The 13,742-nt window shown below is 36.6% G+C and overlaps 1 protein-coding gene across 4 annotated transcripts in view; it reads left to right on the top strand.

The window, feature by feature from the left end:
• GAS2 (growth arrest specific 2) overlaps window positions 1–13,742 on the top strand; it is a 90,156-nt gene that overhangs the window by 39,733 nt on the left and 36,681 nt on the right. For all 4 annotated transcript variants that reach the window (XM_061479173.1, XM_061479171.1, XM_061479172.1 and 1 more), the window contains exons 5-7: window positions 5,478–5,541; window positions 10,122–10,266; window positions 12,443–12,550. In XM_061479173.1, the coding sequence (XP_061335157.1) occupies window positions 5,478–5,541; window positions 10,122–10,266; window positions 12,443–12,550 (317 nt within the window). The remainder of the gene's footprint in view (window positions 1–5,477; window positions 5,542–10,121; window positions 10,267–12,442; window positions 12,551–13,742) is intronic.

A 13,742-nucleotide genomic window follows, 5' to 3' on the forward strand; every position in this document is an offset into this window, starting at 1 on the left:
ATGGGATTTGGAAGCAATGAATATTCTGTATCTCTTCTATGACAGAGTCCACCCATCAAGACAAGGGTTTGCCAAATATGCCAGCATGTTAATGTGCATCATTTGCTTTGGGAGTTGTTGGATGATAGTGTTGTATTAAGGTTTTGTGCTTGTGTATTCTGTAACTTTTGTGTGTACACACAATATGTGATACAGTATGTGACATGGACTTCTTTTGGTGCAACTTTGATTCAAGTTTAATGACAGGTTCCCTAAACAAAAACATCTGGTGCCTTGATGGAAATAATTGACTTAATCACAGATGTTTCTGGTACCTATTCTGATGTGATGTTTTTAAAGAAAAAAAGCGCCTTTTTTTTTTTTTTAATTATTGTTCTTGTTTATCTAATTCCCTTTCATAAATGGAAGTATTTTGACCATTCTTTCACAGTGACCCATTTACAGCTTGTAACAGCATGTTGAATTTTACACATAGTTGCATCAGAATAAGCCTTTGTCCTGCTTTCACAATATTTTACTAAACTTATAATATAGTCTAATATGTCTTGTTTTGAGGGTTATAGAAGCATCCTGGACACTGTTACTACCATTAGATTAGCACCTTAAGTTAATGAATTTCCATAAATTATTAATATTTGTGATTTCTGTATTCATTCTAGAATAATTCGTTACTATCTGTAGATTTACTGTGTTTGAAACCTTAATTCTTTTGAGATTTACGTACGTGATAGTGATGAAACAGGGGATGGAGAACACAGCTCCTTGATTTAAGTATATCTCCTGGATGCAGAAGTGAGGATATGTCTGGGATATGTTGAACAGAGTATGTTTTGTCAAACACTGTTTAAAAATAGGGAAAAAAAAAAAGGAGAAAGACAACATGAAAAAAGATCATGGGATCAACCTTTTGAAAATCTTCCCTGAATGTGTTGAATTCTGATGGCAATTGGAAGACAATGATAATAAGTATTAAGCTCCTTTGGAAAATCACTTTCAGTGAGCTAAAAATGCTTCAGAAATATGAACAGTAGATAGGAAAGAAATTAAGTACAAGGGAGGAGAACAAGAGGTTATTGATCAGGAGAGAAGGACCTGTAAAATAAAGAAGGAGCAGCAACAAGATGGAAACATTATGGAGAAAGAAGTTATAGACAGAGAGGAGCAGGGGAAAAAGCTTGCTAGGAGCTGAAAAGGAACTATGGTTAAAAAAAGAGCCCCTGGAAGTAGCTTGAAAAGATGCAGACAATGAGGACAGCAGATGAGAAATAACTGAAATGAATGAAATGTAAAGCAAAATGGTCTGTAACCGTTAGGGCACCTAAAATAAGCTGGACTTGTATGCATGATTTCTAAATCTTCACACAGCTTCCTTGTCGAGCAAATACTGTCAGTGAGAGTCTCTGGCAAGGTGGGTATTTCCATTCATTTTATGCAGCAGATCTGTGTAGCGTACATCTTCTACATTTAGAATTTGCTACATGCCTATGGTTACTTAGTTGGTTGATTCCTCTTGCTAATGTTGGATAGGGAAGGTCTGGCTAAGGATTCTCCAGGAATATTGTTTTATTCCCCCTGTGGAAGCTTGAAAAATTATATGAAATTGGATACAAAAAAAAATGTATTAATGATGCAAAGTGAAATACTTGGGCTGTAATTAAGGCTGGCTGTACTGCATTAGTTAAACTATAACTGTCTGATGTGGTCGTGGGTTATTTTTCCCCTACAAGAGCTGTGTTCTCTTTAGGGTGGATCTTGGTTTAGTATAGTTCATGAAGTGAAAGAAACTCATAACTGGTATGTTGTTCTCTCCTGACATGCTTCATTGTTGTAAAAACCTGAAGGTGTTTGGAGAGTGGTGCAAGATGTAGGATAGTATTTTGTTGGTGCTACTGAATGGCATCAGCAGAAGTGACTGTGGCTCCATCATGTAGCTCCCACATGCAGCCAGAGCAGACGTATCAGACTTTGTAGTGGGATCACTGGTTGTGTTGGCTTTGAATTCATGCAAAATATAGGATTAGGAAACTCAGCAGTACCCAAGAGACCAGGCAGTAAGTATTTTAGAATAGTATCTATATAAATGTGCTTTTTTATATTTAATACCTATACTTTAATTCCATGTGTAGAAAAATCTTCAATTTTATTTTTTATTTTTCTTTGAATTCTTTACAGCACAGAGTAGTACTATTGTGGAAATGAATTGTTGACTGTCAACTTTAAAGGCTGTGCAGTGAATTGTGTATGGCCATAGACGGAATAAAGTTGGTTTTTAAAAATCCTTTTTCAGCTGCCAGTATTTACTGTGTTTAGCCGCATATAAATTGCTGCAATTACAGCAAATGTGTTGCTTAGCAAATGTCTGTCTGCCATGTGAGATGCCTGGGATTAACTAAAAAAGTTGAGGTGGTGCCTATTACTGAAGTGCCACTATTAACATAAATGATGATAGTAATTCAGAAAGTGGTAGCTGTAGATCCCCAGGTACAACAGAATGCCATGGGTACAGGTGTTATATTTCAGTCTGAGCTTCAGAATGAATTGTGTGTAGTCATCAAATTATAGTAGTTATTAAAACACACACATATGTACAATTAGGTATTTTTTAAACCTGAATGTAGTGTAATTAGCCATGAACTCCAGTATAGTCAGAATGCAGATGTGAATTAAATCAGAGCACAGCAAGAATTAAAATATTAATGCATTTTCTTTAGTGGCATACTTATTTTAAATAATGAGAGATTTTGACACTGCATAGTGCTTCTGAAATAGTTTTTGCATCTCTTCTCCAAGATATCTTGAAGTGCTTTGAAAACGTGAATCAGCTCAACCTCTGTAAGTAAAACTAGGGAAGGAAGTGTAAGAAATGTTGCTCTTTCTGTTTTCTAGATGGAAAAGTGTAAAGGTAGCTTTTTTTCCCCAGAAGTTTAAAAGGCAGCCTTTTGAAAGTGACTGTAAATACTGAGTTCTTTCTGGCATTGCTAAATAGCACCAAGCAAAAAGTATGTCAAGATAAATACTCAGAAATCAAGGTACTCAAATGTGCTGCTTGTTCAAAAAAGCAATGATCTGATTTGCTTGCTCAAGGTTATCCTGAACTTTTGGGACCAAGATAATGGTCCAAGAAATGCAGTCTGGAATCTCTCTGAGTTTTGCTTTAACTCCCCAGCTGTTTCTTGTGAGGTTGTTAGCCCATTAAAAAGACGGTCTTTGGGGGAAAAAAAATGCAAATTTTTGTTTGAGAATCTAAATTATTTCCAGTGAGTATTGTAGTACACAAAATGACGTTTGTTTGTCTCTGAAATTCCAGAATACATAAGCTGCTATAGTCCTCAGGAATGCTAATTTTTTTTGTTGGAAGTGCTGTGTCATCATCTGCTCATTGGATGACCAGATGTTTGTTGTGGTTTGTTGTTGCCCCCACAGCTCTTCATCCTCTCACAACTTTACCATGTCACATTGTGCTATGCGAAATGCATGAAATGTGTCTCAGTTATGTCAAGTCAGATTTGCTAGAAGACTTGGAATTTTCTTTGGGTAGAAGAGCTTTAAGTATTGAAAGAAAACCACTTTACCTTTCTTAATCAAATCTTCTTCCAGTTCTATTTGTAGCTTTTTTTTCCCATAAGGTATTACGTGAGCCTCTTTTTCTCCTCAGATGTGCATATGTGTGAAATGTAATTCAGAAATATTGGACTCCTCTTGACTATTCCAAAACTAGTTTATTCTATTTATATTTGGAGAGATACCTTATTTCTTAAGGTTTATTTAGGGGCAGTCCCAACTGGTTTCAAACTAAAGCAGAAGGATACATTTCTAGGGCCATGAATGTATGTGACACTTGAAAAATATTCATTAATAGTAAAGGTAAATACTTCATAAAATTATTGATATGGCAAGGAAGAATATTGAGCATAATTGAATGTCTAAGTCTGCATCTTTTATATTTGTAATAACAGATACTTGAAGGATAAAAATATTTTCCTAGTGCAGTGCCATTTTAGTTTTCATGCTCTGCAGTTTCACTTCTGGAAATACAGTTGGATGAGATAAGAGAGGAAAAATGCACACATCTCTCTAGTAAAAGGTAGTGGGATGAGCATTCAGCTAACAACTTGCTATGCATTTATTCAAGTCAGTTGAGCTTGAAGTTGAAGTTGTAGAAGCTGAAGATGTGCCCCAGGGTGTTAGTTATTTAGAGATGCATAAGTCTGGATTCCCATTCTAGATCTCATACAGCATAGGATGAAGTAATGACTTTGAGAGCTTTAACTAGACATTGCAATATCTTTTTCAGGTATGGTATTTTTTTTCCTTTATGCATTTGATTTAGATGAGCCTTAGATAACCAAAATATTTATACGTATAAGTTAACCTTAACTCATTAAAGGCATATCAATTTTGTTGCTGTTTCTTTTATATTATACAAATACACATTTTTTTTGTGTGTCAGTTCAATCTAAAGTACAAATGTTTTGATAATTGTGGAAATTTATAAAACCTGAATTTTATCCACAATGTGAGGTATTTGCTGCAGTAGGTATTTCCGGAGAGAAGATCACAATGACTCTTTCCTTTTTTCTTCTCTTTTCCTTTCCTCTACTGGGGAGTTGATTATGCAGCCAGCCATAGACTTTTCCTCATTGGTTGATTTTTGGATTTTGCTTATGTGTTTTGCTGGATTTCTCTGCAGAATATTATCGGAATTGTGGGAGAAAATAATAATAATAATTATAAAAAAAGAATTCTTTTGAATTATGGTGTTACTTCTTAATGAGAAGTTCATGTTGTGTTACAGCTGCTTCTGAAGCCGAAAAACTCTAGGTCTTGTGTAGAATCCAGGCATGAAAACTTGCATATATGGATGTATATGCATATACAGAGGAAAAGGTTTTTGTTTGGTTGGATTCTTGTCTATGATGATCTGAATTCATGAAATATTGTAGTTTCATATTTACTTTAAGAGTGTATGCATAACCAATTCAGGACCAAATTGAGGGAGATGTATCTTTGCTATTGCAATTTTGTTATTTTGGCGATTTTAAATAGGCCAAGAAAAATATTTATCTAAAGGATAACAATTACCTTAGCTTGTAGAAAGAGAAGTATCACTTTAGTGTTATTAATTAATTTTGGCATTCTCCTGGCTCCTGCCAGAGCTCTTGATTATTTTTAAATGGTTATGAACTTCTTGCAGGTTACCAAATAGCCTAAATAATTACTCATGGTTTAGATTTAAAATGTTATTTTCAAAGTAAATGAAGGATAACTAAATAGGAACTCCCTAAATCATCTGCACTTGAAGGACCACTCCGCAATCCCATCCTTTTTAATTCCTGTAAAATTCCACTGCAAGCCTAGGAAACCCAAGTTTTATCTGAGTCAAGAGTTACAGATGTTGATGATCAGGTTCTTTCATCACAAAGATCTTTAAAATAGCTTTTATTTTAATGTTTTCCATCTTCACTTTACTCTTCCAGTTCTCCACAAGCAGCCAAGAGAAGTGTGCCTTTGTTTGCTGGAACTTGGGAGGATTGCAGCAAGGTAGGTGAAAATATTTACAGAATGAAGAGAGATTTACATTTTTGACAGCAGCGGCTATTGTGCTGATTTGTTAAATCTCTCATCTCAAGCTTTTATGCTCATCAGGTTCAAGGTGAATGCATGTCTTGATGTCATAAAAATATGTTGCGGGTAGTCGTTAACAAATATGAAATCTCGTATTTGTTGGTTATCCTTATATTGAGAGGGAAGAGAGTTGAGAGTTATTTTCTCTAAATAATTCTTGGAGCAATTTTTCCTTCTAAGAGTGAGATCTCTCAAAAACAATTGAGCTTTCATTAACATTACTGGTAATAAATTGATACTTATGCAGCCTAAATCTGAGCTCAACAGCACTGACTTTTATCTGATTTACTGAAATAAACTTAGCTCTGGCTTTCACCCACAGAAGCAATATGAGAATTGAATTAATAGTCTGTGCTCTCTTTCTGTCAGATGATTCTACTCAGGCTGGACATTCAGTGCACTGTAGCATCTTTGATGTCAAGACAATCAAAATGCCAGGAATTAGAATGTGATTTTCCTCTTCTTGCAGATGAAGATTTAACCACTGAGTGCATAAGATTTGCTACAAAATATGTAAACAGCAGTGCTGCTGCCCAGTCTTGTGTATAAATTGCAGGTGCCTTCACCCATGTGTATCAAGTGAGGGTGCCTTGCTATTCAGATACTTCCATTAATTTATGAATTCCTTGTGGTTGCAATCAATGCAAAGGAGGCCCTTGCTTATCGCTAGCATAAGAACTTGTATTGTCATGTTATAATTGCGTTACGGGTCTTCATAGTTTTGCTTGGTAAGCTGCTCAACTAGAAATTTGTCTCTTGGTCAAGTTTGAGAAAAGCCCTTGCTGTCAGTGGAAGCTTGCAAAGGAATAGCACTGGCCAGAAAAAAAAGTTGATTTACAGGTAGCAGGAATTTTCTTATCTCTAAAACTTGGATTCAGTCCAACATGGCAAAAAAAAAAAAAAATCAATTTAACTTTCCATGAATAATAAAGAATTCTGATCTGCAGGTGCTTGTTGAAATTGGTTTTCATGATTTTTAATATATCTAAGCAAACAAACTGCTTTCAAGATCCCCAGCTTGGAGATAGACCTCCCAGCATCCAAAGACCCTGTGCTCTTGTCACATCTGTCAGGAATGCCTGCTCTGCCCCAGGCTGATTACTTGGTAGCATCCAGCTTCCTTGGTTAGGTGGGATTGAATTCTGCTGAAGTTGGTTGAGTTAGATTAGTCTCACTTTGTACTGAAATTTGATTTCTCAACAGATCTGCAAGGGAATTAAGGTAGTATTTTACCCTTCCTAGTTGTCTTTTTCTCTTAAGCTTCCATATCTCAGATGTTCTCTGCTCCTAGCATGAAAATGAAACCTGAGCCAATGAATTAAGAATGTTTTCATTATTATTAATTTGCCTTTAAAATATTTTTATTTTGCTGTTTACTTATAATCCATATATATTCCCATATGTCATTATTGTATTTTATTTATTTATGGTACGGTATTTTATTTTTGTTTATAGCTTGGGGGTCAAATGACAAATGTCTGTCTACTTTTGCCTGGTCTAATATCTCTGAAAACAAACAAACCCTATTTATAATATTGTAGGTTTCTAAGGTGCCCAAAAACTGTTGAAGGGGAACATCAAGTTAAAATAACTGAAAATTAAATATGTGATGCCAGTCTTGCCTGAGGTGTGGTAAACAGGAGCTATATGGAAAAGAATAGGTAGTTGCCTCCACTAAGCATAGAAAAGAGGAGGTTGAGCTGAATTGTTGCGCTGCCTTAAAAAGGACAGAGGTCAGATGTACACTTGTTTTGTAAAGCAAACTGGGTCTCTTGACAGTCTTAGGGGGTCTGCTTTCCAGAACAGGAGCTTCAGACATCCCTGAAAAGATGCCTCAGTATGTTTTTTAAGAATGAAAAGAGTATGAGATGCTGAATAAGTTCATACTTTTCTCTTCTTTGAACATACTGCTTTGCTTCTAAAACAAAGTGGCCTCTCACAAGGAGCTAGGTCATAGCACGCTTTGCCCAGCTGGATTACTTTTATTCTTGAGAGCTTATATCTCACATAAATCAGCCTAGGCTTTCTTATTGAATGTAATGGGATTGAGGCACAAGTGAGCAGGAGTAGGGATTGCTTGAGGAGGGGAGAGAACCGAGCTCTGTTCTGCTAAACTTGAACCCATTCAACAGATACTCTGTGGATGAGGGGAGACGGCTGATAATTCAGCTAGGTTGCAGCAGTGCTTTTAGCATGTTCTCTCATACTGTACTTGTAGCCAAATTAGAGAGAGACAGTCTGCATGAATGGACAGTGAGGGGAAAACTGATGTGACCACTTGACTCAAATGTGGGAGTTCTAAGTGCAGGTACCGATAAAAATAGAATCACCTGATAAACTACCCTGAATTTCAGTTGTTTCTGAAAACAAAATACTGAGGTTATCCGTGAAATCTCAATAGCTAAAACGAGCCATTGTGTGCACCAGCAGTTATCAGGTGGGTAGAGCGAGAGCATTTATACAAGGGGGAAGCATCCTGTAAGATGAAACTGAGCAGTGACAATACTTGGGGCTATTGCAGTGGGTTGCACAGGTCCAACGTTCTCATAGTGTTTTGAAGTCACAGATTATAAAGTCACAGATTGTACAATGGAAAAGAGCTTAATTTTTTTTGCAGAAAGAATTATATTCTTGGGCAAATACTAAACTCAGGGGGGTGTGTGTGTGGGGGGGGGTTTAAACAACTCCCACAGGTCTTTAGAAATTACTGTTGAGCACTTTCAAGGTCTTTCTGCTATTGTATTCACTTTTTCCTTGTTAAAAATGGGAAGTGGTGCTCTGAGAAGTCTGTTGGAGATCATATTACAGTCCAGTGCTGCTTCATTTGTACTTATGAGAAGGCAAGCTAGAAAAAAGCAGGAAAGGAAATTCTCAGCATACATTCCAGAACAGAATTTTCACTTTTATGTCTTCCAGACAAAGATGTGTTTTTTTACCATTTCAGCTTTCCAGCAACTTTGCTTCAGGTTGATAGACACTTTTGTTTTCCACATATTTTATGTTTGTTTGTTCATTGGTTTTATTTTTCAACTCATCACTGGAGGAATTCATAATGCTGGAAGTAAAAGGAATTTGAAAAGCCTGCCACAAAGACAAAAGTTGGAGATTATGAAAAGCAACAGCATTGCTTAGAGTGGAGGAATTTTATTTGATGAGTAAGGCTGCATGCAGGTGTAGGATCTGAGCCCAGTGGGAATTTAATGATTTACAGCCTGTCAGCATCTGCAGACAGACAGGAAGTAAATGGATTGTGTGTAAGTGTTTGCTTCAATGTTGGCTGACTTTTCATTAGGCAGACTGCACCAGTTAGAAGCCAATAATAGCACAGATTTGGTTCTTGGGTTTCTTTCTATTTATTTACTAGGCAGTAGTGTGAGTAAATTAAAAGTTACCAGAAAAACACAAAAGGTAGCATATGTGCTTATGCTCTTTCCCTGTACATTTTAAACATTTTTATGGTATTTAGCTTAGATTTTCATAATATATGTTAATGCTCAGTATTTTAGTGTCCAGATCTTTACCTAGGTAAGTCAGCATTTTTCTGCATCTGTGCGAGGGGCTTTTCTAGTACAAAAGAAAATACGGTTTAATTTTTGAAAGTAGCTTGCTATTAGAAGCCTACCTGGCATGATAACTTTTCCAAGCTGAAGTCCTTTTCTGGGGTTTGTTCAGTACAGGCAGATAAAAAAACAACAGAGGAGAATTATCAGCGATAAGAAAAATGGGATGGCCTTTTAGATTCCTGACATCTGGCCAAGCTCTACTCCTTGCTGTGAGATACAGACTTATTCACTTCCAATAAAGCTTTCAAAAGCAGGCATTGCTTTCAAGAGTTTTGCTCTCAAATGCTGTGCTTGAGATTCCCCATGCCAAAGTTGCATGTATTTTTGTTTTGCTTGGAGTTACAAGTGTTTTTCACTGTCAGCAGAGAGCTGAAGACTGGCTGTCAGAGGGGTTAGAAAAAGTATTAGCCCCTTCTGAAAAATATTTGCCATGACTCATTTATCTGTGCATTCAATGCAAGAGCTGAGGCCAGGATAACCTTTAATTCCTTTACCTCTGGATTTCTTGGAAAAATACTAACACGAAATAGAAGTTGTCAAGTAAGTTGAAAGGATGTTGATTGTCAAGGAAGGGAAAAAAATGGGCAACTGTAATTAATTTATTGAAATCTAATGTTCTACATGGGATAGCAGTTTTTGAAGCCTGATATTGCTCATTCACCAACATATGTGTTGCCAGACAGAGAAGTTGTAAAAACCCTGTATTTCCTGTAAATTTGATCAACTGAGAGCTTCCATATAAATTTAGTTTTTGTATTCATTTGGAATGATGGCATTAATGTTTGATATATTTAATACATGTTTAGTAACAGACATAGGGTTTTATCACTGCACAGTAGTGCAATGCAGAAGGTATAAATTTTTTCCACCATTTTGTTTTAAAACATGTAATACTTCCTAAGGACTACTAATATGTTTGCATGTTTCCAAAAGGTTTGGGGTGGAGCCTCCTGGATTAATAAAGCTGGAAAAAGAGATTGAACAAGAGGAAACACTTTCAGCCCCGCTTCCATCTCCTTCACCGTCACCAACAAAGTCTCCAGGGAAAAAGAGCACAGGGAAACTGTTGGATGATGCTGTAAGTTGTGGGAGGAAGTTTCCTCCTCTCTGACCCATTCTGGTATGCACTTACTTCTGAAGCACACAGCAGCTCAAATTTAGCCTTGCTTTGTGCTGAAGGTCAAGCTCCCTTCTTATTAATCTCTTTTCTGTTCACTTCTTATTCAACTCCCACTTGGTGTTTTGTCTGAGAAAGGACTGAATCAGGACTAGATTTGGTCTACACTGACTCGTACAGATTGTTAACCAACAGTTCTAAGTTATCTCAGGCAAATGTTGATGCTGCTGTCCTGTATGTTCCTCGGGTGGCAAAACAAGAAGCTTTTTTTTTTCCCCTCATTGTTAGAAAGAAACTACCTTACTTGGAATTTCATTAAGCTCTTTGCACTATGCAGTTTTCATTTCTCTGTTGCAAATCCTAGAGGAGTTCCTTTGAAACAGCTGGAATCAGATGAAAAGGACACTCTTTGAGACCAGGAAGAGGTTAAATTTGAAAAGTACAAATATATTCTGTCAAAAGAAGCAGTTACTATAGTAACCACTATATTACATGGGCCGCCTGGGAGTTACAAAGCATTTCTTGAAAAATCCATGTGCCACTTTGTTGCTACAAAAAGCAGATGGAATATCATGTTGGTTCATTTTATTGAAATATTATTTTCAGATTTTTATATTGTGTATTTCTTCCTTAACTTTGCAGAAGCACTCATGTTGCAGCAGAATTGAGAAAGAGCAGCTATGTGTAGATACAGTTACCACGCTCCTTTTAGGAACAGAACAGAATATGAAGGTTGTCTCCAACCACCTCATTTAATTTAGAAAGCAGTAGGGATAGAAACAGAATGGAATTCATCCAGCTAGATTCCCGACCTGCACTGCCCCAGACATTCACACCATAAAATAGCAGCAGTGCTCATGTAGTCCAGACGCAAAATAGAATAGGATATGGTTCTGCCCTCTGCTTCCTTATTTGATTTCTAAATTCCACTCTAAATTCTGTGTTCTTTGAGATAGTCAGGTATTGGAAGCCTCAATAGCAGAATCAGCAGTAAAGGTCTCATATGCTCTGTTTTACACCAGTATAAATCTGTTTGCTTTTATTCTCCACAGGCCCAAGATGGCTCTATTTTGCTTACACAGTTCAAAACAACTTGGAACCTCTTAGATCTGGTTGCTCTGGGTTTTTACTTGCTTAGATGACCCCTGGTCGACCCAGCTATCAAGGCATAGTTCACACTATCCATTTTCAGCTTCAAATTTTAAGAGTGTTTCCAGAGGTGATAAATGTTGAAAAATATGTTGTAAGGAATGGGGAAGCTACAGCTTCTCTGGGGGACCTGTGCCAGGTCAGCATTCATCCAAGAGAACTGCAGTATATGAAAATGCTGCACTTGTTATTACTGCTCCTATGCAGTTCTGCAATTTAATGTTAAATTGGATTTTCTCAGCCAGATCTGTTCTTTTGGCGTTCATGCCTCTGCTGCTTTCAGGATCACTGAAGAGTACAAAATATGCTTTTACTAAACATCAGTGCCTTTGGTCAAGCTGAAAAAGCAGCCCATGTTGTTGGCAATGATGGAGTAGAGTAGTCTTGAGGCGCCTTTAAATTACCCTTGGTAGCACTAATGTCCTAAGGTAGAGTCATCAAAGGGTAGCTAGCAGTGCTGGGGAGCATCTTGGCGTGGATTTGTAGTTGTCATTGTTTTCTCCATATATCTTTGTTTTTAAGGTGTTAACGCACTATTTGAAAGTGCAAGTGGATGTATCTGGCAGGACCTTTTTTTGATAAGCCATATGCTTCTGTATTTATTTATAAGGGGAAACATACTGTTATGACATTTTAATTTTGCTTGTCAGCTATACTGGCACTTAGACAGCTGAGCCACTTGACCATAAAATAATTAGAGCTAACCTACAAAACCTTGATGCTGAACTCAAATTAGCAAACTTGACTTAAATTGTGCAAATTTTATGTTGAACTATATAACAGTTGTCTCTGTTTCACCTCCTCACAGCTGGAAAAATATTATTGATACTGGAAGCACCATGGTCTGGGATTACAGAAATATTAAGAAAAACTAAGAAAATACTAATGCAGACATAGCGATATCATGTTATGGCAAATGTCATGTTTGAATGTTTTGCTACATGTGCTGCTTTAAACAGTTTCTATTAGTAACATCTGTGTGTTTTAGGTTAAACACATTTCTGAAGATCCACCTTGTAAATGCCCTACGAAGTTCTGTGTGGAGCGTCTTTCACAAGGAAGATACAGAGTTGGAGAGAAGATCCTCTTTATTAGGGTAAAGGTTTTTTTGGTTGGTTGGTTGGTTGGTTCTGGGTTTTTTTGTTTGGTTGTTTTTTTTTTGTAGTGAATTGCTAGTATCTGCTACCTTCCACTTGGCAAATGATGGCATTGATCGACAGGACAAAATATTTTCATATTAACAAAGACTGACTCATTTTTATGATGCCGTCATATATTAAATACGCTACAGTGGGTTAACTGCTCCAAGGAATTACTAACATGTAATAGATCCTTCTAACTTTAGGTCATTGAATTTGCTCTGTCTTTGATCGATGGCAACCAAAACTCTTCACAAATGGAGATGATGACTTCCTCTCAGTTTGCCTTGAAAGAATATCCACTGCCTTAAAGCAGCCTTTTTCCCACTTGGTTTTGACTAATACTATTTGACAGGTCAGGAAACAGATCAAAGACTTCATGATCATTGAATTGCCAAGTCACGATGAAGACATATTGCTAAAGTAGGGTGAGAAAACATTAGTATTGTAGTACTTCATTTGATTAACAGGCATCTCCAAACCCAGGGTTGTATTTCAGGTTTCAGATGTAGTATATAAACTCCCATAGAACAAAGTTAACAATTAATATAAATATTTGCTAGCATTAGTATCCGGCTGAATTTAGCCCAAATATATTATCCAAACAACTTCAAACCTCTTTATTTTCTCTATATATGCTCATGGTTATAATAATGAAAATATGCTAATCATATTATTCCTGTAATAATAGGTTAAGACCCTGGTTCATGCTATGCTTTCCAGTTTCCTTTCCACATGTACTGTCCTTGACTAATGACTTGAAAAAACAATAGCACTTGCTCTCAAAGAACTGTTGCCCCTATTTTGCTAAAGGCAAAATGTGACCTGATAAAACTGAGGATTTAGCACTTGTGAGAACAAAAGAAGTCAGAGGGAATATTTTCCATTGATAAAAATCAAATTCCTAGTTCAGCAAAACACCAGAGTGCTGCTTCTGTAGTAAACTTATGCTTAACTTACAATGAAGTCAAATTTAAATAAGGATGTAGGTATCCTTATCATGTGTATTAAGTTGAGAAGGTGTTTAACTATTGTGCTGAATGGGGATTGAGAACTCCCAATTAATTTGGTAATAGCTCAGACAGAAGAAATACAGGATTTGTTACAGAGAGTTTGTGATTTACCATGCTAGTATGAAGGATTAATAGC

This window comes from Pezoporus flaviventris, unplaced genomic scaffold, assembly GCF_033815535.1.
Source record: "Pezoporus flaviventris isolate CSIRO_AGI_PZ_B2104156 unplaced genomic scaffold, CSIRO_AGI_Pfla_v1 ptg000143l, whole genome shotgun sequence".
In the NCBI taxonomy this organism is placed as follows: domain Eukaryota; kingdom Metazoa; phylum Chordata; class Aves; order Psittaciformes; family Psittacidae; genus Pezoporus; species Pezoporus flaviventris.